The sequence below is a fragment of the Drosophila suzukii genome (assembly GCF_043229965.1).
Source record: "Drosophila suzukii chromosome Y unlocalized genomic scaffold, CBGP_Dsuzu_IsoJpt1.0 scf_Y1, whole genome shotgun sequence".
In the NCBI taxonomy this organism is placed as follows: domain Eukaryota; kingdom Metazoa; phylum Arthropoda; class Insecta; order Diptera; family Drosophilidae; genus Drosophila; species Drosophila suzukii.
In genome coordinates this window covers 1,531,542-1,553,383 of record NW_027255895.1, presented here as the reverse complement: position 1 = coordinate 1,553,383, position 21,842 = coordinate 1,531,542, and the positions used below count along the sequence as shown (strand labels likewise).

At 40.6% G+C, this 21,842-nt stretch overlaps 1 protein-coding gene, 2 long non-coding RNA genes and 1 pseudogene across 5 annotated transcripts; 2 read left to right on the top strand and 2 right to left on the bottom strand.

Annotated features, from left to right (window-relative positions):
* Positions 1-572: 572 nt before the first annotated feature.
* On the top strand, positions 573-14,294 carry LOC139353945 (uncharacterized; annotated as a pseudogene).
* A 1,417-nt stretch (positions 14,295-15,711) lies between these two features.
* Positions 15,712-18,671, bottom strand: LOC139352192 (uncharacterized). The gene is made up of 8 exons (XM_070998114.1): positions 18,601-18,671; positions 17,885-17,963; positions 17,710-17,831; positions 17,583-17,654; positions 17,074-17,283; positions 16,626-16,955; positions 16,324-16,483; positions 15,712-16,196 (listed from the first exon to the last, which is right to left on the bottom strand). The coding sequence occupies exons 2-8, from the start codon at positions 17,961-17,963 to the stop codon at positions 15,727-15,729; spliced, it is 1,443 nt and encodes a 480-aa protein (XP_070854215.1). The 5' UTR covers positions 18,601-18,671; the 3' UTR covers positions 15,712-15,726.
* An 85-nt stretch (positions 18,672-18,756) lies between these two features.
* LOC139353897 (uncharacterized) lies at positions 18,757-20,463 on the top strand. 3 transcript variants are annotated; one of them, XR_011605003.1, is made up of 3 exons: positions 18,757-19,434; positions 19,999-20,099; positions 20,297-20,463. It is a non-coding gene; the product is annotated as an uncharacterized lncRNA (long non-coding RNA). The 3 variants fall into 3 exon arrangements; XR_011605005.1 differs by lacking the exon at positions 18,757-19,434 and adding an exon at positions 19,513-19,603; XR_011605004.1 differs by lacking the exon at positions 18,757-19,434 and adding an exon at positions 19,610-19,760.
* Positions 20,464-21,146: 683 nt separating this feature from the next.
* LOC139353960 (uncharacterized) lies at positions 21,147-21,842 on the bottom strand. Its single transcript, XR_011605025.1, has 2 exons — positions 21,517-21,842; positions 21,147-21,319 (listed from the first exon to the last, which is right to left on the bottom strand). It is a non-coding gene; the product is annotated as an uncharacterized lncRNA (long non-coding RNA).

Sequence of the window (21,842 nt, the reverse complement as noted above, 5' to 3'; positions counted from 1 at the left end):
TTACACCAACCGACGTGAAAATGTTTTGGTCATTGTGTTTGATTTACCATCAAACTTTTTAGTATTTTTTCGGTGTTTGGTATTTACTCCGTAAAATTTAGTTTATTTAAACGAGAAAAATACCAGCACTCCACAGCATGCATAGCATCTGTTCACTAATTTTTTTGGTATATTTTTAGTATTTTTCCCTCGGAATATTAAATTAAATTAAAGCAATTCTCCAATATTAAATAATAATCCGATCGCATCCTCCGGCCAATAACTTGTTGGCATAATTTGGTATTTTTTTTTATTCAGAAGTTAAAGTAAAGGCGAAATATTACAATTACTCCACCGGGGACTATATATTAACACATAGTTGGTATTTTTCCGCCTCAATTTATCCAAACGCAAAAAATACCAGCAAAAATATACCAAACTTGATCCCAACCATAATACATGTACCAAAAGGGTAAAATATTATAGTATTACTTCTCAACGGGTGATATTCGAACTCATCACTCACTGTTCCTAATCCGTATTATTGGGTTTAGTTCCGCAAAGTAACCAGGTCGGTACTTGCTTTTTGTCGACACCTCGTTCCACTGTTCCAGAAGTGGGCCAGGTTTCCTATTTATCCGACATAAACAAAGGCGAACAGATTCAGACCCAAATAAAGGTAATTTCTCTTTAAATGTCCGCTGGAAGTGATAACAACAAGTTGTCTATTCCACCTGCCGTAGTCCCAGGCATATCCGTAGATCCGCCCACACCCGAACTAACTGCCAAGACCTCGTCGCCCCGAAAAAGGGTCACCCGTGCAAACGTCAAAATGGCACTAACACCTTTCCAGATCGCTCTAAGCAAATTTACTGAGGTCTCAGATCGGCTGAGTGAGTTTGAATCCAGAGCAAACACTCCTTCGCCGATCCCTCCTACTCTGTCCATGCTGAACATCCGCCGCGAAGAAATACGCGCGTTATGGGACCGCATCAAGGCAGAATACGATGAATGCACCGGGTGCATAGCAAAAGCCGGAGACAGTGCAGCTGATAGTTTGCCAGTTCTCAAGGCTAAATACGGCTACTGCTATTCCGTTTACGAGAGATGTGGGGCTCAGATCGCGGATATGATAGCCCAGGCTCCCCAAGTTCAAGCTGTTCCTACCCAGACTTACATTTCCTCTGGATGTCGGCTGCCTCCGTGCGATACCGAGGTTTTCACCGGAGATTATCTGCGGTGGCCGACCTTTAGGGACTTGTTTACGGCCATTTATATAAACAATCCAAGGCTGACGCCAGTCGAAAAATTGTTTCACCTAAATGCCAAAACAAGCGGCGATGCACACACGATAGTGTCGAACTCCCCCCTTACTAACCTAAGTGAGCGTTTCGAAAACAAGCGGTTGTTAGTAAATAGCCAATTAAAAATACTTTTCAATGTGCAGTCCGTTAATCAGGAATCTGGGTCAGCTATCCGTGATCTTCAACGTACCATCCAGGGTTGCCTTACGGCTTTAGAAATGTCCGGAATTGAAACCGAAAATTGGGATTGCCTCTTAGTGTACATGTGCTCCTCCAAACTTCCTATCTTTGTGGGAACAGTCCCTGCACAATAAGGCAGAGATTCCGACGTGGCAGGAACTGAACGCCTTCCTTACGGAGCGTCACCGGACCTTAGAAGCCGTAGACGACGTACGGCCGTCAGGCTCGAGTCAATCTCTGCCAAAAACATCCGCCCCCACTGGAGCGCCTCGAAGAATGAATTCTTACGAGACAAGGGTAGCACCCAAGCCAAAAGGATGTGACCTTTGTAAGAAGGAAAACCATCCTGTCCGCACATGTGCACGGTTCCTCCAGATGACGGTCGACGAGCGGTCGGCATACATAAAGAGGAAGCAGCTGTGTCTGAACTGCTTCGCACGAGGGCATCAGCTGCGTGATTGTGAAAGCACTCATAGTTGCTTTACGTGCCGCGGCCGCCATCACACCTTACTGCACAGAGGCAACTCCTCCCAATCGCATTCGAATCCCTCCCAGAGACCTAGATCAAGACCAAGTACACCAGTTGCCACCGCTTACTGGTCCACGGACTCTACAGTCCAAAATTAATTCGCGACGGGGTATAGATCCGTCTGGCTGGGCACCGCCATAATTGATTGATTAAAGCTCGTGCATTGATAGATTCAGGATCAGAGGTAACCTTTATTTCTGAGCGGCTGTTCAAACTAATTAAGTTACCTCACCAGGTAATCCGAGCCCAAGTATCAGGCTTAAGCCAGAAAAAAAAGCTCTGTCAGCTTACCATCCGTTCTCCTACCAGGCCTGGCTTGCAAATAAACACGACGGCCTATGTTCTTCCTCAATTAGCTGGAAACCTTCCATCTTGTCAGATTCCGCAACAGTTTCTACGGGATCTTCCCGAACTGTCACTAGCGGATTTAAAGTTCTACGAGAGCGCACAGATAGATATTCTGGTCGGGGCCGACATACTGCCATCCATTCTCCTAAGCGGCACCCGGCCGAATATTTGTGGCTCTCTCCTCGGGCAAGAAACCATTTTCGGGTGGATCCTAACAGGACCCGTTCCTGCTCCAAGGGAAAATCCGATTTCCGTTTTTTCCACACGAATCTCCCACACAGTTGACACGTCCCTGGATAGGCTTCTCACCAAATTTTGGGAGGTGGAGGATCTGCCAGTAAAAGTGACAAAATCTTCCGATTTGGCATGTGAGGAAAATGTTCTCCGAACGACTACGAGAGACGATAACGGCAGGTATGTCGTAAGTCTTCCGTTTCGTGATCCTCAAAACGTAAAATCCGCCCTCGGTCACTCCAGATCCTCCGCGTTGTCGCAGTTCCTAAGAACCGAGCAACGCCTAAAGAGGGACTGTCAGCCAAATATGACTCCGTGATTCAAGAGTATCTCGACCTCAATCACATGAAAGAAGATATTACCTTCCGCATCATGCCGTGCTCAAGTCGGAAAGTACAACCACTAAGTTACGTGTGGTTTTCAATGCCTCTAGCCCTTCAGAGAATGGGGTCAGCTTAAATGATATCCTTCATGCTGGCCCAGTCTTACAGTCCGATCTAACTATCCAGATCCTGAAGTGGCGATATTTCCAATACGTCTACAGTGCCGATATCGAGAAAATGTATCGGCAGATATGGGTAGATCCGAAGCATTCCCCGTTCCAGCGCATCTTATTCCGCAACAGCGAGGGGCACATTCGAGATTTCGAATTACAGACGGTAACTTTTGGAGTCAATTGCGCGCCATTCCTGGCCATTCGAGTCCTGCAACAGTTGGCAACTGACGTGCAGCTCAGCCATCCAAGAGCGAGCAACGTCATTCGAAATCATATGTATGTAGACGATGTCCTTTCGGGAGCTGACTCCGCCGAGGACGCTAAGTCCATTGTTCGCGTACAAAGTGCTCTAGATTCCGCGGGGTTTCCATTGAGAAAATGGACCAACAACAAAGAAATATTAGCTCATATCCAAAGCGATCAACCGACTTCCTCAAAATCGACACTGAGAGCACAGCCAAAACTCTCGGCGTACGATGGAAGGCGACGTCCGATGAGTTCTTTTTCGCCCACCAGATTTAGCAACGGAAATCTCCCACACGAAACGACAAGTCCTTTCCCAAATTGCCAAGCTATTTGATCCAGCAGGCTGGCTCGCTCCATTTGTTGTGTGTGCCAAAATCTATATGCAAGAGATTTGGCTTCAGGATCTAGGCTGGGACGATAAACTTCCAATTGAGCTGTGCCAAAGGTGGAACAGCTTTCTCCAGAGCTATTCGGTCCTAGACCAGGTCAGAATACCCAGATGGGTTTCCTTCCGTCCAGAGTTCCGCGTAGAGCATCACGGATTCTGTGACGCCTCGCAAAAGGCATACGGTGCTGCGATCTATGTGCGCGTAGAAGTGGGCCATAAGACGATGGTGCACTTGCTCACGGCCAAGACGCGTGTAGCGCCAGTCAAAACGGTGTCCCTTCCCAGGCTGGAGTTATGTGGGGCTCTCCTTTTGTCCGAGATGGCCGAAGCCATTCTTCCAAATATGCCGAGGCTGACCTCAAAATTCCATTGTTGGACCGATTCCACGATTTTGCTAGCATGGTTAGCAAAACCAGCGTGCCATTGGACTACGTTCGTTGCCAACAGGGTGACGAAGATCACCGAGTCCACTGAGGCGGCCAATTGGTCGCACGTTCAATCCGAACATAATCCAGCTAATTTGGCTAGTCGAGGAGTTCCCCTTCAAGAGCTGGTGGATAACCCGCTTTGGTGGCATGGACCCACTTGGCTGCAACGTCCACGCGATCATTGGCCCAGCCAGGGAACCGACCTGCCGGTGACTGAGATCGAAAAGCGTGATGTTAAAGTCCATGTGGCGTCTATGCCGTCAGAAGATTTCCTAGATCGCTTTTCCAATTTAGATAGAGCTTTGCGGGTCCTCGCGTATGTCCATCGATTTGTCCAACGATGTCGAAGACAATCACCGCCTTCCGGGGTCCGTCTAGAGGCCCAGGACGTTGCCGCCGCGGAAGAACTCATGACGATTTGCACTCAGCGCAGGCATTTTTCTGAAGAATACCGCTGCTTGAGTCAGAAGCGTCCTGTGCCCGCGGCGAGTTCGATTCTCTCCCTGAACCCCTTTCTAGATAAGAAAGGGGTAATCAGGGCATACGGCCGCGTAACGGCCTCCGACAGTTTGCGGTATGATGAACGACATCCGATAATCCTGCCGTACGAATGTGCACTCTCGCGGCTTCTGGTCAAATTCACGCATCTCATTACGTTACATGGTGGCAACCAGTTAGTGGTGCGTCTTACTCGGTCTAGATACTGGGTTCCAAGAATAAAGAACTTGGTGAAGGCAGTGGTTAACTCCTGCAAGGTCTGCGTTATCCACAAAAAGAGATTGCAAGTCCAGATGATGGGAAGTTTTCCGAAAGAGCGAGTGTCTTTTTCGCGTCCGTTCACGTACACAGGGTTGGACTACGCCGGCCTGTTTGATATAAAAAAAAAATATACCGGAAGAGCTTGTCTCATTACGAAAGGGTATGTGCTGGTTTTCGTTTGTTTTTCTACAAAGCCCATCCATCTAGAGCCTACAACCGACTTAACGACTGAAAAGTTTCTTGCCGCTTTCGCTCGTTTCGTCTCTAGATGAGGGTGTCCTCGCCAAGTCCAGTCCGGCAACGGAAAGACCTTCGTCGGCGCCTCCACCGTGCTTTCCCGAGACTTCCTGCAAGCCGTTAAGGAGTCTGTGACCGATGCGTATAGTCATCAGCAGCTCACCTGGCAATTCATTCCTCCTGGGGCACCCCATATGGGAGGCCTATCGGAAGCTGGTGTCAAGAGCTTCAAGACCTTGTTTTACAAGTCCACCGCTACACGGAAGTACACCTTTGAAGAGCTGTCCACCCTCCTAGCGAGAATCGAAGCTTGTCTGAATTCCAGACCGCTTTCTCCCATGTCCGAGGATCCAACTGATCTCTTAGCGTTGACACCAGGGCACTTTCTTTTTGGTGGACCTCTTCTATCCATAGTGGAACCTGAAGTAAAGGGCGAATCCAAGTCCATTCTGAACCCGTGGCAGCACTTAAAGTCTCTCCATCAACAATTCCGCACTCGATGGAAGGATGAGTACCTTAAGAAGCTCCACAAGCGCAACAAGTGGCAAGTCCCCACAGAAAATCTGCGTGTTGGCGATCTGGTCGTCATTAAGGATGACAATTTGCCCTCAAATGAGTGGCGACTCGGAAGAATAAACTCCGTTTTTCCGGGAGCCGATGGCAATGTCCGCGTAGTCGACATTCGTACGACACGCGGCATTGTCAAACGTCCAGTGACCAAGGTGGTTCTTCTTCCAAGAGAGCCGCCCAAAACTACCTTGTAACGAGCCTCGATTCTTACACACCTTAGTCCGTAGCCATTATCCACGTCATTGTTAATCAGCTCTGTTTGTTTTTTCCTTATCCACACTCTAAACACCCCGTCCACGTAGCGCTCAGGCTTTGGATAGCAGACGTACTAGAGGTACTCAGTCCTACCGATGCCGAGTCAGCCGCGGAATCCATCCTCTTCGGAAGTGTCAGAGGTTCCTAAAGCTGAGCGCAGAGAAGCGGCTGCGGGCAGCTCTCATTAACAAGTACTGCGCGAACTGTCTCGCACACGAGCACTCCTCTGGGAGCTGTCGTAGCGGTGACCGGTGCAGAACGTGTAACCGGAACCATCACACGCTGCTGCACATGCACGACCTTGTTTCCCGGAAAAAGTCCCGCTCCAAGCAACAGCCCGCTTCTCCGCAGCGTTCGCTCAGCATCCTCGACGCCAGCTCCGTCGCTCGCCGCACTGCTCCAGCGTCATAGCGTCAATGTCCTCCCGACTGCTGTGGTGATCGTCGAGACCGGAGAAAGGACGTTCGACACCGCCGCACTCATCGATCCGTGCACCCCGACGCCACCGCGTTTCGTTTGCCGACAACAAACGTGGCCGATGAGAGCATATGCACGGCGACGATTCGTTCGAAGGTCGACGAGGCCATCAAGCTGGAGGACCACCTCCGAGCCGAACGTGCGCATCCGCACCCCCATCCGTGCGCTCAGTGAGAGCGTCGTCCAGAAATTTAAGGAGCTACCGCTCGCGGATGAGCGTTTTCACCGGCCAGCCACTATTTCATTGATCGTGGGCGCGGACGTCTACCCGAAGGTGATACAGCCGGGCTTCCACGTGGTCGACGAGGGACTGCCAGTAGCCCAGAAGACGGTGTTCGGGTGGATCGTCTCCGGCGCCTGTACGCAGGCTTGAGGCGTAGGCGACTGGCCGAAGTTCCGTCTCCTTTATTTTTTGCAACGCTAGCTATTGCAAGGGGGGCGGAATGTTCAGGCCCACTGTCCGGCGAATCTGGACTGGCCCCGCTATCCAGCCGCTCTACCGCTCTCTCGCGCTCCCGCTCTCCCGCTCTCCTGCGCTGTTCCTAGCTCCCTCCATGAAGTCTCCGCTGCGCTTTGGAGCGCAGAGCGAAGCTTAGACTTAGTTAGTTCAATTCTGGAGTTCAAACTGAAATAAACCGCGGTCGCACCCCCATCTATTTGCCAAGTTAACTTTTGTGCGTACATTCTTTTCGGTTAAGGGCAATTCGCGCAGCGTGTGTTTTCTCCCCTACCGCGACCACAGGCAGATCGCCGCATCCAACGTCCGTCAGCCGCACCAGCAGCCCCACGCCGAAGCCCAGCGCGTTCAACAGTTCCCGCCGACGCCGCCAGTTCCCGCGTCGCCTCCCACGCCATTCCGCCAGCGCCGTACCCCGCTACCCCCCGGCTTACAGTATTCAAAAATCCTGAATCCGCTGTCGTTGAAGTATCCGACAAAATTACAAGTTTGGGATTCAAAAATCCTGAACAAGCCGTCGTTGAATTTTCCGACAACAATGAAGTAAACAACATGAGTGAATCAATTCCAAATCAAAGAATGGATTTGGAAAATGAGATAATAAATATTATCGATAAAGAGCACTGGAAGATAAACATGCAAGTCTCTTTCAGGACTGATATTCGCGGCGAAAGCGATAGAGCTATTTATAGCAAACATTATCCTTATGCTCTATCGGCTTCAGATTTTGTAAACCCTGAAGTTAACCGCATGATAAAAGAAGTAATTCTAGGACCAATCAAAAGCCTTTATAATTCTCCACTTTTAGTGGTACCAAAAATGGGTTTTAATGAAGATGGTACCGCAAAACTCTGATTAGTTATAGGCTATAAAAAACTAAATGAAAACACTATTCCGGACAGATATCCAATGCAAGATCCTTCGGTGATTTTGTCAAACCTTGGGAAAGCTAAATAGTTTTCCACGTTCGACTTGGAGTCTGGGTTTCACCAGATTCTCATGAAAGAAACAGACATTGAAAAAACTCATTTTCTATGAAGAACAGAAAATATGAATTCTTAAGAATGCCAATTGGGGTGACGAACGCTCCCAGAATATTCCAACGTGCAATGGATGATATTTTCAGAGAACAAGTAGGTAAAACATGTCATGTATATATGGATAAAATTATTATATTATTATAAAACAATAGAACAAGACTACAAGGACTTAATCGTCATAACTAATAAACTGCTGAATGCAATCATGAAAATTTCAATTGAAAAATCAAAGTTTTTTAAACTAGAAACCACATTTCTTGGTTACGTTGTTTCTCAATATGTAATCAAAACCGACCCCGAAAAAAAATCTACCATTTTAGAATATCCAATTCCAAGAAACATTTGAGAACTTGGAAGCTTCCTAGGCTTTACCGACTATAATCAAGAAATTTGAACAAAACTACGCAAAAATTGGAAAACCTCTGACAAAGTATTTGGATGGTCAAAATGGTAAAGTATCCAAAAAAATGTCTCGTAAAACTTCCATACAGTTGGACGATTAAGCTGTAAGGGCTTTTAACGAGCTCAAAGATAATTTAATTGCACAATTCGAATTGGTACAACCTGATTACAATAAAAATTTCACTTTAACGACCGATGCGTTTGATTTAGCTATTGGTGCTGTTCTTTCTCAGGAAGGAAAACCAAAAAGCTTTATTTATTTAAAGCGGAGCAAATATATGCAACAAACAAGAGAGAACTTTTAGCAATAGTTTGGGCATTTAAAAATTTCGAAAACTATGTATACGGCGTTAACATCATAGAAATATATACAGATCAGACACAACTGTCTTTTTCGATCTCTCAAAAAAATTCAAACATCCATATGAAAAGATGGTACTCATTCATTGAAACTTACTCTCCCAAAACAATTTACAAACCGGGATCTACCAATGTAGTTGCTGACGCCTTATCAAGAATTCAAATTAACAACCTAACTGACAGTAACGAGTCGATCTCAAATCAAAACACTCAGCAATTCAGCAGAGAGTAGTTTTGAGAATGTCATACAAGAAACCCGAAAACCCTTAAACCAGTTTAAGCAACCGTTGCTTATAGCAACGGGAAGGTATATAATACATGCGATGGTCAATATATTTGGAAATACTAGACATATAATAGAATTTGAAACCCCGGAAAATTTGGTATCAGTCTTAAGAGAATATATCCCTCCTAACCAAAAAATAGGTGTTCACTGTACTTTAGAAGACTTATACAAAATTCAAAACCCACTTAAAGAAAATTTCACGAATAAATTCCTATACACAAAAATATTCGTCCAAGATGTAGAAAATCCTGAAGACAGACCATTAATAATAGAAGAAACTCATTGTAGAGCACACAGGGGATTGGACGAAAATTACAAGCAAATTAACAGACTATACTATTGGCCAAATTTGAACAAAAAACTCCAGGAGTACATAAAGAACTGTACAATTTGTAATAATAACAAATATAATAGACACCCTGTACTAATTCCCATTGGTTAAGCACCCATCCCAAATAAAGAAGGAGAAAATCTGCATCGACCGCGGAAAATTTGGTATCAATCTTAAGGGAATATATTCCTCCTAACATAACAATAGGTGTTCTCTGTACTTTAGAAAACTTATACAATATTGAAAATCCACAAAATTTCACGAATAAATTACTATATACAAAAACATTTGTCCAAAGTTGATTAGTTGATTATTCTGAAATTATAATTAAAGCAGCTCAGAAATATAACATGACTATACATTCCATTACCAACCAACGACCGTTTGATGTATCATACAATAAAATCGAGTAAATCGAGGGCCACAATGCTTGGCTGACGATGCTTGTTCTCAATTATAAGCCGCGGTACTTCATGACCTGCTGGCAGCAACATAGGATGTTTTCCATCGAATGCTACGCTTGAATTCTGGAGTCGCCCTCCTACTCGTAGTACTTGGTATTGTCCAGAAACTGGTTCAAAGCCCGGTAAGGATCTGATACTGCCACACATCTGCATCTGAAGAAGGCCTGTTTAATCTCGAGGCCTATTTCTCCAATGTCTGAAGACCCCACTGACCTCATGGCTCTCAGCCCCGGGCACTTCTTAGTCGGTGTGCCGCTCCTGAGCCCGAGATTAAAGAAAACCCGATTTCCAATCTTAACCGATGGCAGCGGCTAAAGCCCCTGCATCAGCAGTTTTGCTTGCGTTGGAAAGGAACTAAATAGCAATTTCCAACGCGAGAAATTTAGAAGGGGGACCTGGTGGTGCTAAAAGAGGAGAACTTACCACTAAATGAATGGCGTCTTGGGCAGCTTCAACTTATGTGCCCAGGCGCGGATGGCAAGATCCGAGTGGCAAATGTTCTTATCGAACGTGGCCTTCCGATGGATGCCTCCAACTCCGAGTAATTCGGCCTTCTTTTTTTTCCAGAACTAGCGACTTAAGGACAGTCTTACTAGTCCTAAGTTCCTGTCATCCTGTGCCGTCAGTCCTCATATATGTCACGATCATGCGCATCATCCATAACATGTAATTTTTGTTTATTCGCTCCCACAGATTGTTGACCATGGCGCCAACCGCAACCCAGCACGCTCGGCCACGTATAACCAAAGGGTACAGGTGCCGCATTTGCCGGTTCCTCCGCCTCCCGGCATCTTGGCAACTGCGTCCATTTTGGTGGGGTCCGATGAGCAACGGTTTGACGTCCGAGCTTTGGTGGATCCTTGCTGCCCCGTGAGTCGCATTCACGCATCCTTGGCAAAGGCCCTCAACCTTTTCGTCACCCGCGTGGGCGAGGAACGGGTTTGCACCTCCGAGATGCGCTCGAAGTCGTCGAAAATGACCCGACAACTGCTAATGCTAGTTCTGAACTCCGGCCAAGTCCCTGGATCCGAAGGTCCGGTTGGCTTTCCAGAAATCACCCTGGATGATGATAGGTGGTTCCACCCTTCCTTAGTGTCGGCTTTTTTGGGAGATGACGTATACGCGGAGTTTATTCTGCCGGGTATCCGCCTAAGCTCAGCCTTGGGGTGGCTCCTTTTGGACACTTGCTCCCTCTCCAGATACGCAACTTTCCCTATTGCGAAGGGGGAGAATGTTCATGTCAAACAAGGCAGAGTGCAACATCGCTGTGTTGGCACTAAGCTCATAGTGATAGACTAAGCTCACGCCAAGTTAGTTCATTCAAGAATAAAAAGTGAAATGCGAAGCAAGTAAACGAAAACCCTCTGATCTATTTCTTTGAGAAAAACTTGGACCATTCTTGGCACGAACACGCCCCAACAAAATACATATATTAAATGCCGTTGCGTCGGATTAATCACTTTTGGACAATATGTCATAAAGAAAGTTAGTCGAAATAGGTTTCGAAAAACTGGCTGTATGATCGTCAAATAATAAAATGAAGTGAAACTTATATAAAGCGATTATATACACCGTTGCTGCTGGAAAAAAATCAAAGGAAATTCCTGGAAAATACAAAGGGTGTGAAATCATGCTTCGACTGAAATAGATGCAATCCCAAGACTGAAGGTACGAAAAAACACAAGGGTACTTTGGGCTTATTACTCGATGTGCCTGGTTTATTTGGACAAAGCGTAGCCTATTTGAGCAAAGCGTAGACTTAAATCATAAATTATATACTTTATAAAAATTGCTTAAAAACAGAGTTCAAAATAAGAACACAATTTTTAAAAATATAACAAAGACTACGTTTAATACTAACTAGAAACATTTATTTAAGTAAACAGAAAAATAAATAAAATTAGTAAAGTCGTATTGATTTAAAAAAATCATTTTTTTTTACTTTAAATCAGGGACTAAAAATAATGATACATTGAATTTGTTATACCCTTGCAGAGGGTATAATGATTTCAGTCAGAAGTTTGCAACGCAGTGAAGGAGACGTTTCCGACCCCATAAAGTATATATATTCTTGATCAGCATGACTAGACGTCCGTTTCTACGCAAACTAGTCTCTCAGTTTTAAAGCTATCGGGCTGAAACTTTCCCAAAAGTCTACACTGGTAGAAAAAACATCGTAAATGTCACTATTTCGCCAACGTTTCAACTATTTTTCCCAGCGGTTTAGAACCTAACATGAAAATCGTAAAAACGAAAACGTTAAATAGTTAAATACTTTTTGAATAATTTCATAGTAAATCCAACGATTTTTTAATTTCGATCAAATATGTTAAAATAGTACAAAATAATTAAATTAAATATGTTCCATAGTAAAAAGTATTATATTTTTATATTTATTTTAAATATTTTCATATTTAGTTCCAGTAAATAGAACATTTCATTTAAATGGTTTTTATAGTTAAAATAATTATAGCCCGCCTTAAAACTCAGCATATTTATACCCGTTACTCGTAGAGTAAAAGGGTATACTAGATTCGTCGGAAAGTATGTAACAGGCAGAAGGAAGCGTTTCCGACCCCACAAAGTATATATATTCTTGATCAGGATCACTAGCCGAGTCGATCTAGCCATGTCCGTCTGTCCGTCTGTCCGTCTGTCCGTCTGTCCGTCTGTCTGTCCGTCCGGATGAACGCTGAGATCTCGGAAACTATGGGAGCTAGGCTATTGAGATTTGGCGTGCAGATTCCTGAGCTTCTTACGCAGCGCAAGTTTGTTTCGGCACAGTGCCACGCCCACTCTAACGCCCACAAACCGCCCAAAACTGTGGCTCCTACAGTTTTGATGCTAGAATAAAAATTTTAACTGAAATGTATTGTTCTCATCAATACCTATCGATTGACCCAAAAAAAAGTTTGCCACGCCCACTTTAACGCCCACAAACCGCGAAAACCTGTGACGCCCACAATTTTCATGCTAGATAAAAAATTTTAACTAAAATGTATTGGTCTCGTCGATACCTATCGATTGATCCAAAAAAAATTTGCCACGCCCACTCTAACGCCCATAACGCTTAAATCTGTATACCGCCGGTAGGTGGCGCATTTTAATCTCGCTTTGCTGCTTGCATATCTCCATATAGCTGAGTAACGGGTATCTGATAGTCGAGGTACTCGACTATAGCGTTCTTCCTTGTTTTATTTGGATTAAATAATTCTCATATTTAAATCAGACTGGGATGAACTTTAATATAAATACAAATCGTATTTAAATTAAATATAATCCCCGTTAAAAGAACTGTACTTTATGTTTGATTTAAATATAGTATTTGAGCCATATTATTATGGTGCATATTCAATTTAAACCGATCCGTAGTTTAAAACCAGCGTGATTTATATTTAAAAAAGCCACAAATAAGTATGCAATGTGTTTTTATTGAAAATAAACTTAAACATATCATCCAAACAATTTTTCTGCTTACATTCTTTTTTTTTACCATACTAAAACGTTATCATTATTTTTGTTTTAAATACATTTGTACTTAACGTAAGTCTTAGAATTTATATGATACGTATGCATAAGGCAGCTAGTAAAGTCTTCAATGTTTTTTATTATCACAGATTTTTGTGTTTTGCCACATTCGTACGCCTGCATGTGCGTACAAAACTGTTTAATTGCAATATTATTACAGGCAACGTAAACTGTTTGTGCTTCCACAAACGCAAAAAGTATCTTAAATAATAAAAAGTTGGTATTTCTTATTCCCAAACAATAGTCTTTCTTATATGTTATACCTTTGTACAAAATATGCTCAGATATTTGAACATTTTCAGATGACAACTTATAGGAACTAATTTGTTTCAAGTATTCTTTATGTATGTCTTCATTTACAAAACTTATTACTTTAAAGTGGGGAGGAATTCCGTCCTTGTTCTTCATTAGAAAGTAAGAGAAACTAAGACTTTCTTTTATAGCGAGAGAACGACATTCAGCTATCCGCGACGTTATAGAACTTAAATATGACTTAGAGTTTCTGTGTTTAGCTTCGAACCTCATAACCCAAGATAGCTTAGGAGGTCCACATTTTCTTATCGCGGTCGGGTAGTGAACAAGAAAATGATGCTTAGGTTTCAAAGTTGGTCCATATAACGAAACATATAATTTATGATGAGCTTGAATCTTTCTATCGAGAACTTGTAAGTCAGCATCATTAAATTCATTTTGAAATAACATGTCAATAATTTCTAGCATTTGCGTGAATAAAATCCAGTTTTTGTTATTCTTGGGCACATAGCTCGCTATCATTAATGGCAGATACCTAGCTAGGCAAAGTTTCTCACTAGCGGTCATTCTTAGTTCGTTTTTTTGTAACTTACTCAGAACAAGAGGACGCGATGCATTTTTTATGACTAACTCTCCAAAGGAAAAACATTTTTTCCGATAATTAATAATGTCTAAACTTAAAATTTTTCATTTTATTAAAGCTGTGAGAGTTTGGCATACGCTATAAACACATACGCCTTCTAGGACATCGTGCATGAGATCAAAATAAAAATTTTCTGTTACATGAAAAGTTTTAAGTTCGTTAAATAAACAGTCGCTCTTAATTCCTGTTTCAAGAACATCTTGTGCTTTTATGTCATTTTCATACGAGGCCCTGTTTCTTAACAAATTTGGATGTTCACAAATGTCTCTTTTCATTTCTATGTTGTTTCGCCTGCATGCTCTGCAAAATCGTTTTGCTCTAAATGATTTTATAAAACCTAATATCGAGTTGAGTCCTAAATTGTCACCTAAAATTAGACCTACTACAATGTATATAGTAAATGACTCTTTCCCTATTGTTACCCTAATTCCATTTTCTAGTTCTTCTAAAACCTGATATATTTGATAAAATACAACATCATTATCTATTTCCTTAAATGCTTGACTTGGTATATATGCAAAGGGAAAAATAAAGTCTAACTTAGATTGCAAGTATTGAGGCAAAGTAGGAAAAGAATAATAGCAGCCACATATAGATGAAACATGTGCACCTATGGCATTATTAATTTGAAATTCATCGGCATAGAAATTTAACGGAATAATAATATCATTTATATCATAATGTGAAAGCTTGTTAGCAAATGTACAGGTATTGACAAAGTTGCAAATAGTTTCCTTTTTCATTAGCTCTTTTTGATTTTTAACAGTAAGGTTCAAAACGTCTGGAATCTCGAAAAATTTTGTTATTTGGAACTTTACAGGCATAAGTTGTATGTTCACTTTGTGAGGCATGAGTTCTGCTTTGCCTCTTTTAATTTTAGGTACTGGTTTGTTTGAAATTGTATATGCCAAAGGATTTTCATAGAGATTTTTCTCTTTTAAAAACTTTAAAAATTTATACTCAGATACTATCGGCTTAAATGGACTCTTACAGAAATCTAAAACATAATTAAGTATTTCGTATGATAAAGTTGAACTTGTCAGAGCATCTTTAACTGCACTAGCTATTGGGGCTAGCAGATCAGCAATTTGTTTTTGTATAAACAGAATCTCATTTCTTGGCAGTCCATGTCGAGCGTGCAAGCCACAAGAAAAAAAAAAAGACTTGTCTTCAAAATTGTTTTTATAATCTGTGGTTTTAATATGTGCTAAGTTATTCCTTAGAGCGACACTTGAGTCGCAATTGGAAGCTGCAGTAACATAAGTATTATTAATTTCGATAATATTGATTTCTTCAATGTTGTCATTTTCCGATAATGTAATCTCAGCATGCGAGTTACAAATATGTTTCTTGAAAACGGCGTATTTGAAAAAAAGTTGATCGCATGACTTAAATTTACATATTAACGGGTTGTCTATGGTCGGTTTCTTAAGTAAGTGACTTATTTTTAAGTGTTCTATTAATTCATCCGTATGCGAAAAGCTCTGACAGCACTTGAAACAGGAATACATTGCCAGTTTAGTAATATAACGTTTACTTTCTCATAAAATTTAGCAAAGAAGTTAAGTTTGAAGACTTTTTATCATATGGCGTATGTATATCATATATGTACTGCTGTATGAATAACCAAGCAAATTCTGACGGTACGGGGTATTTTAAGTTCAATGTATTAAAAATCTTAAAGCATACATCTAACGACTCTATAAAGGAGTCAAACTTATATAATGACTTATCAAAGTATACGAAAAATCCTGTCAAATTTTCTATGCATTCACCTTCAACTATCAAAAAAGGCTGCACCGTTTCTGAGCTTATATAATACTTAATAATTAACTGCTGAAGCTTTTCCTCATAGTCCGCAATGGAATTGATTCTGAGGACAAGACTTTCCTGTGAGTCCAGTAGGGAGAATTTTTTTCTCTTGTTTGTTCCTTTTATTACGGCCCATGAATTATTTGACACGACTGAGGTAAGTAAAATAGTGTAGATGTAGTCCTTGGAATCTGTGAATAAGAATATTTTATTAGATTTTTGGTTATGGCATAATTTAGAAAAAGCTAAGCTTATCATAAGAAGATAAAGTGTAACCTGCAAAATGTGTAGATTGAATTTTAAAAAATTATATATTACCGATTGATACCGTTTTCTGAGCTGTCTTTAATATTCTAAGACACTCTTTGTTCTGTATCTGATCTCCGTAAAAGCAAAAAACCTTTTCTTTGAACGGGTCCCATTTACGAAATAAAATATCTCCTTTCTCAGGGTATAATAAGTTGAAATCAATTTTTATCTTTAAAGAAAAAGTTAAGAAGTTTTATAATATGTTTTGAGTAGGTTGTTTTATATATAAGGATTTAAATACATAAACTAATAGGAGATTTGGATCACAAAATGGAATACAAATGTACGGAATAGAAATTAAAAGAAGTTACCAAGTCTGGAGCACGGCAATCACCGTATTTTGGCCACTCCTTTAGAAATTGTGGACCATCCAGCAATTCGATGTCTTTTTTGCGTTGGGCATGAGATTCCCTCCACTTCTGACACACAGAGAGCCAATCAGAAATTTCCCGCTTTAACTCTGCTTTCAAAGCAAAGCTTGTTATGTCAGCAAAACCACTTGTTTGGGACACAGGACCGGATTCCTGTAATGGACCGGATCGACCGCGCTTCAAAAGCTTTGACCTTAGATTTGCGTACTTCCAGTACAGTTTTCCTGCAGGATGCTTCTGTATAAGGTTTCGGGGCCTGTAGTAAACGTCCTGGAAGAAATTAATAAAACCATAAATAACTTAATGAAGAACAGATTTGTTAAGCCAAAACACAGTTCAAAAACATTGATAGTGTTTAGATTTAGAACAAAGCACGGTCATAACTTACTCTCCAGTTCTTCTCCGAGGGAAATACCTCCACGATTTGGTCCACAATATCAGCAAAATCTGTAGTTTTAAGCGTCTGCTTCCTAGCTGAGATGTCCTCTATAATGATATTAATTATCTGGTCTCTTTGATCCGTCGTTAAGGTGTTTTTTAGGTTATATTGCTCGAGGAGAAACCTTCCCCGTGGATACCCCTTCAAAATGTCTGCAACCTGTTAAAAACAATAATAAGACAGGTCGACAATTAACAAGATTAAACGCTACAAGATCTAAAAGGATTTTACCTGTAGGCGACCACAGACCTAGATACTTTCCCTCACGTCACAGCTTGAAAAAAATCGTGGTCAAAGTATAAATTAGCTCTGTTGTTATAAAGACTTCGACCAATACTTTCTTTAAACTGTGGTGTGATGGAAAGTTTTTGATTTGGGTCGTAAAATCCTTTCAGATTATGTAGAGGTTAGTCTTGATCAAAAGTAGTTAGGTTGTTAAATATAATTTTAAATCTTACCAATTTGGGTTTCGCAGCACCTGCAATGGGGATCTCTTGGTCTTGTTCCTCACCTGAGTCTTCACCGAAATTCTATTAAAAGAAACGTTAGAATGTAATATTAAAAACTCTTTTTTTCCATACATACCTGTGATTTTTGCCACCCTAACAGTTTGTACCGAAACTCAGCTCGAATACCTATATTGCCAATAGCATCCCTTATGTCGTCCGCGGTCAAAAATTTGAGAGACTTAAAGGTCACACCTTTACCTGCCAAAAAATTGATTCACAAAAAATGTATTTAAAAAAAAAGAGGAACTTACGATTTAACTCTTCAAAAACTTCGGGCAAGCCAAAGGAGACGAGCAAACTTTGCAGCTGGAGTTCGTCGTTTTCGTCCATCTTTTACATATATGTGTAAAGGAATGTTGTTATATTTTTATAAATTCGAATTTATGTGCAAATGTTTTTTTAAATTTTTCGCATTTTTGATTTTTTTGAAATTTTTTTACGTACACTGTTCGGCATAAGTATTTTGACAAAACAAAAGTTAAATATACTCATAATTTGAACTTATTTCTTGTAAACTTTGGCATCAGTGGAAAGGTAATTTAAGTAATGTAATTTCAGCCAAATCCTGATACACGTGTTTACCACTTACCGAATAGTATACGTAAAAAAAGGTGAAACGACTGCGCCACAGAGCAGAATGCAACGGCAGCAAAGCGTCTTTTTAGCGCCCTTTTAGAGTTTTTCTTCTCGTGCATTCTACTCCTTTTATCTAGCTTGGGCGGGTTTTCACTTAATTTTCTTTCATATTCTTCATTTCTTTCTCGTAATTTTTATCCACTTCATGTTTATTTCACAACCGTATGTCTTTTTTTGTTTTAAATGTAATGCTCTTTTAGGCTTTAATTTCTTCAAATGTAAATTATCACGAAATAATAACGCGCACAACAAAGAAGAAACTCAAAAAGGAAAAATGCGACAAAAAAACGTGGACATGTATTAACTAATTATTGTTTTTTATTTGACTCACCTTTTGCTTTTTGCTGTACTTTTCACTTTTTCAACTCGCAAACTCCCTCTAAAAACTCACTCACAAAACTATAAATCACTTTTACTTCTGATCAGGAGAACCGCTTGCTTCGAAGTGATCGCGGGATTCGCTACAAAGCGGAGTGTCAAAATATTTCGTGTATACATACCCTGCAGTTCCACAATTGAGTTAAGCGCCCAATCATCACGAAGCCGACTGCGACGTCGGCAGAGAAGCCAGCGACGCCGGCAGAGCTGAGCGCAAAGCGACGCGCTCTCAGTCGGGTCCGCAAAGAGAACGCACAAAAAGTAATTTTGGGCTCTCCCTCTCTCTCCATGTCTCAGACGGAAAAGTGCGTGTGATGGGAAGGAGGCCCAGCAACTAAAATATATAGACTTTTGTGCACCCTTGCCTTTTGAATAGTGCGACATTTGTTCGTAAATGATAAAACAACGATTTAAAATAATAGGTTTCTGTTTTAAAATATTTGTATTTCTTAAACAAATTTATATGTTTATTAATATAATTTAATAATATGTAAAGTTTTAAAAATATATTTTTATAAACCGATTTGCATAGTCGAATATGTCTATAAATACCCTGCTTTTATGTGCAAGATGCATAGACCAAACGGGACATGCAAAAAAAACAACAACGGCTTAGCGGAACCGTTGTTGTTGTTGCTTGTTGTTTTTCTGGAAGGCACGCGCCTTTTTTCGTCTTTTCACTTGCGTTTACTTTAGTGAAGGAGTTAGAAGTTGAAGCAAACATACCAGCAATTTACTAAATTAAATTAAATTAGTGCCTTAAAAGTGAAAAAGAAACGATTCCCAGGTAAGTCTGTCGCAGACTAATAATATTGAAAACAGTGAGAGTAAAAAACAAGATAATCTATATTTAAAATAAGGGAAATACAAGATTCCCAAAATAGCACGTGGCGGAAAAAAAATAGCTGTGAAAAATATTAATTTTTGACGTGAAAAGCAACAAATGGTGCATATATGTAATAAACAAATCTGTGAAAGAATTTAAAAATCTTAATGAGTGCAAAGTTTCTAGGGACAAAAAATAAGAGATGTTTGTTCTTAAAACTTATATTTGTGGTTAAAATTCGATAAAAATGAATATTAATAACATTTAACAACAATTCTTACTTTTGTGTACGTATTTAAATAAAAATCTCAAACATCTCCAATTTTCAGTTCCTGGAAAAGTGTTATTTTTTTTCCGCAACTGCAAAATAAATAAATGTTTTAATAAATAATATAAAATACATAAATAATGTGTGGTTTATTTTTCGTAATAATTGTTTACAACAAAATAAAATAAATCAAGTGACCGAAAACAAAAGTTTGCTAATTTCTTCTCGATATTTTTTGCATTTTCTTATATTTTTAGACAAGGCTGAAGGTAAATCTATAAAAAAATGGAAGGCTAAATCGTTCCATCTTAAGCATATTATCCGAGGAACTTGTTCTGTCCCACAACTTACTTATTAAGTAAGTTTTTATTGAGGCTGAAAGTAACTATTGTTTGTAAGTTTAATTTTTAAAAGACTTCTGGGATTTTTACATTGAATGCCAAAGATAACATTTATTTTATTATAAATAAATCTTACAAATAACGATTACTTTCGGTCACTCGTTTTTATTCTCGTCTTGTTTTATTTTTAAAACTAATTTTTTTCTAATACTAGATGCAATCGCCCTGGTCGATCCCTCGGAGCCTCCCGAAAAGGCGCTGCAGAAGGCAATGCGGTGCGTTAAAAACCAGATGCTGAGGAGGAGGTGCCAGCGACCCCGATAACACCGGAAACCCCCGAGCTCAATTTTTAAAATAAACAAATAAAAATAAAAATTACAACTGAAATTTTTTTTGCTGCTAAGCGCTCAACGTGCGCTGAAAGTGCGCTTTTTCGCTGCTTGAATGAGCGCTCAACGTGTGCTGAATGTGTGCTTTTATCGCTGCTCAATCGAGCGTTCAACATGTGCTGAACGTGTGCTTTTTCAGCTGCTCAATCGAGCGCTCAACATGTGCTGAACGTGTGCTTTTTCAGCTGCTCAATCGAGCGCTCAACATGTGCTGAACGTGTGCTTTTTCAGCTGCTCAATCGAGCGCTCAAGAGGGTGCTCAAAAAAGCGCTCAATGAGTGAGGGTTACTACCCTGCAGTACCATTCAGCGCTTATTGAGCACTCAATCACTGCAAAAAGTTCATCACTCAGCGCTCAATGAGCGCACAATTTGTATGGAGCTATGTGCTGAAATTAACATAGGCATGTCCTAGGGTTCATCAGTGCTCAAAAAATAGCACTCATTGAGCGCTTTTTTGAGCACCCTCCTGAGCGCTCGATTGAGCAGCTGAAAAAGCACACGTTCAGCACATGTTGAGCGCTCGATTGAGCAGCTGAAAAAGCGCACGTTCAGCACATGTTGAGCGCTCGATTGAGCCGCGATAAAAGCACACATTCAGCACACGTTGAGCGCTCATTCAAGCAGCGAAAAAGCGCACTTTCAGCGCACGTTGAGCGCTTAGCAGCAAAAAAAATTTCAGTTGTAATTTTTATTTTTATTTGTTTATTTTAAAAATTGAGCTCGGGGGTTTCCGGTGTTATCGGGGTCGCTGGCACCTCCTCCTCAGCATCTGGTTTTTAACGCACCGCATTGCCTTCTGCAGCGCCTTTTCGGGAGGCTCCGAGGGATCGACCATGGCGATTGCATCTAGTATTAGAAAAAAATTAGTTTTAAAAATAAAACAAGACGAGAATAAAAACGAGTGACCGAAAGTAATCGTTATTTGTAAGATTTATTTATAATAAAAGAAATGTTATCTTTGGCATTCAATGTAAAAATCCCAGAAGTCTTTTAAAAATTAAACTTACAAACAATAGTTACTTTCAGCCTCAATAAAAACTTACTTAATAAGTAAGTTCTGGGACAGAACAAGTTCCTCGGATAATATGCTTAAGATGGAACGATTTAGCCTTCCATTTTTTTATAGATTTACCTTCAGCCTTGTCTAAAAATATAAGAAAATGATAAAAATATCGAGAAGAAATTAGCAAACTTTTGTTTTCGGTCACTTGATTTATTTTATTTTGTTGTAAACAATTATTACGAAAAATAAACCACACATTATTTATGTATTTTATATTATTTATTAAAACATTTATTTATTTTGCAGTTGCGGAAAAAAAATAACACTTTTCCAGGAACTGAAAATTGGAGATGTTTGAGATTTTTA

Bases quoted from the DNA above. Each gene is read 5' to 3' on its own strand.
- LOC139352192 (XM_070998114.1), bottom strand. From the start codon at position 17,963: ATGGACGAAAACGACGAACTCCAGCTGCAAAGTTTGCTCGTCTCCTTT. The intron at 17,832-17,884 runs GTAAGTTCCTCT...ATTTTTTGGCAG, and splicing joins AGTTTTTGAAGAGTTAAATC to GTAAAGGTGTGACCTTTAAG. The intron at 17,655-17,709 runs GTATGTATGGAA...TTCTTTTAATAG, and splicing joins TAGGGTGGCAAAAATCACAG to AATTTCGGTGAAGACTCAGG.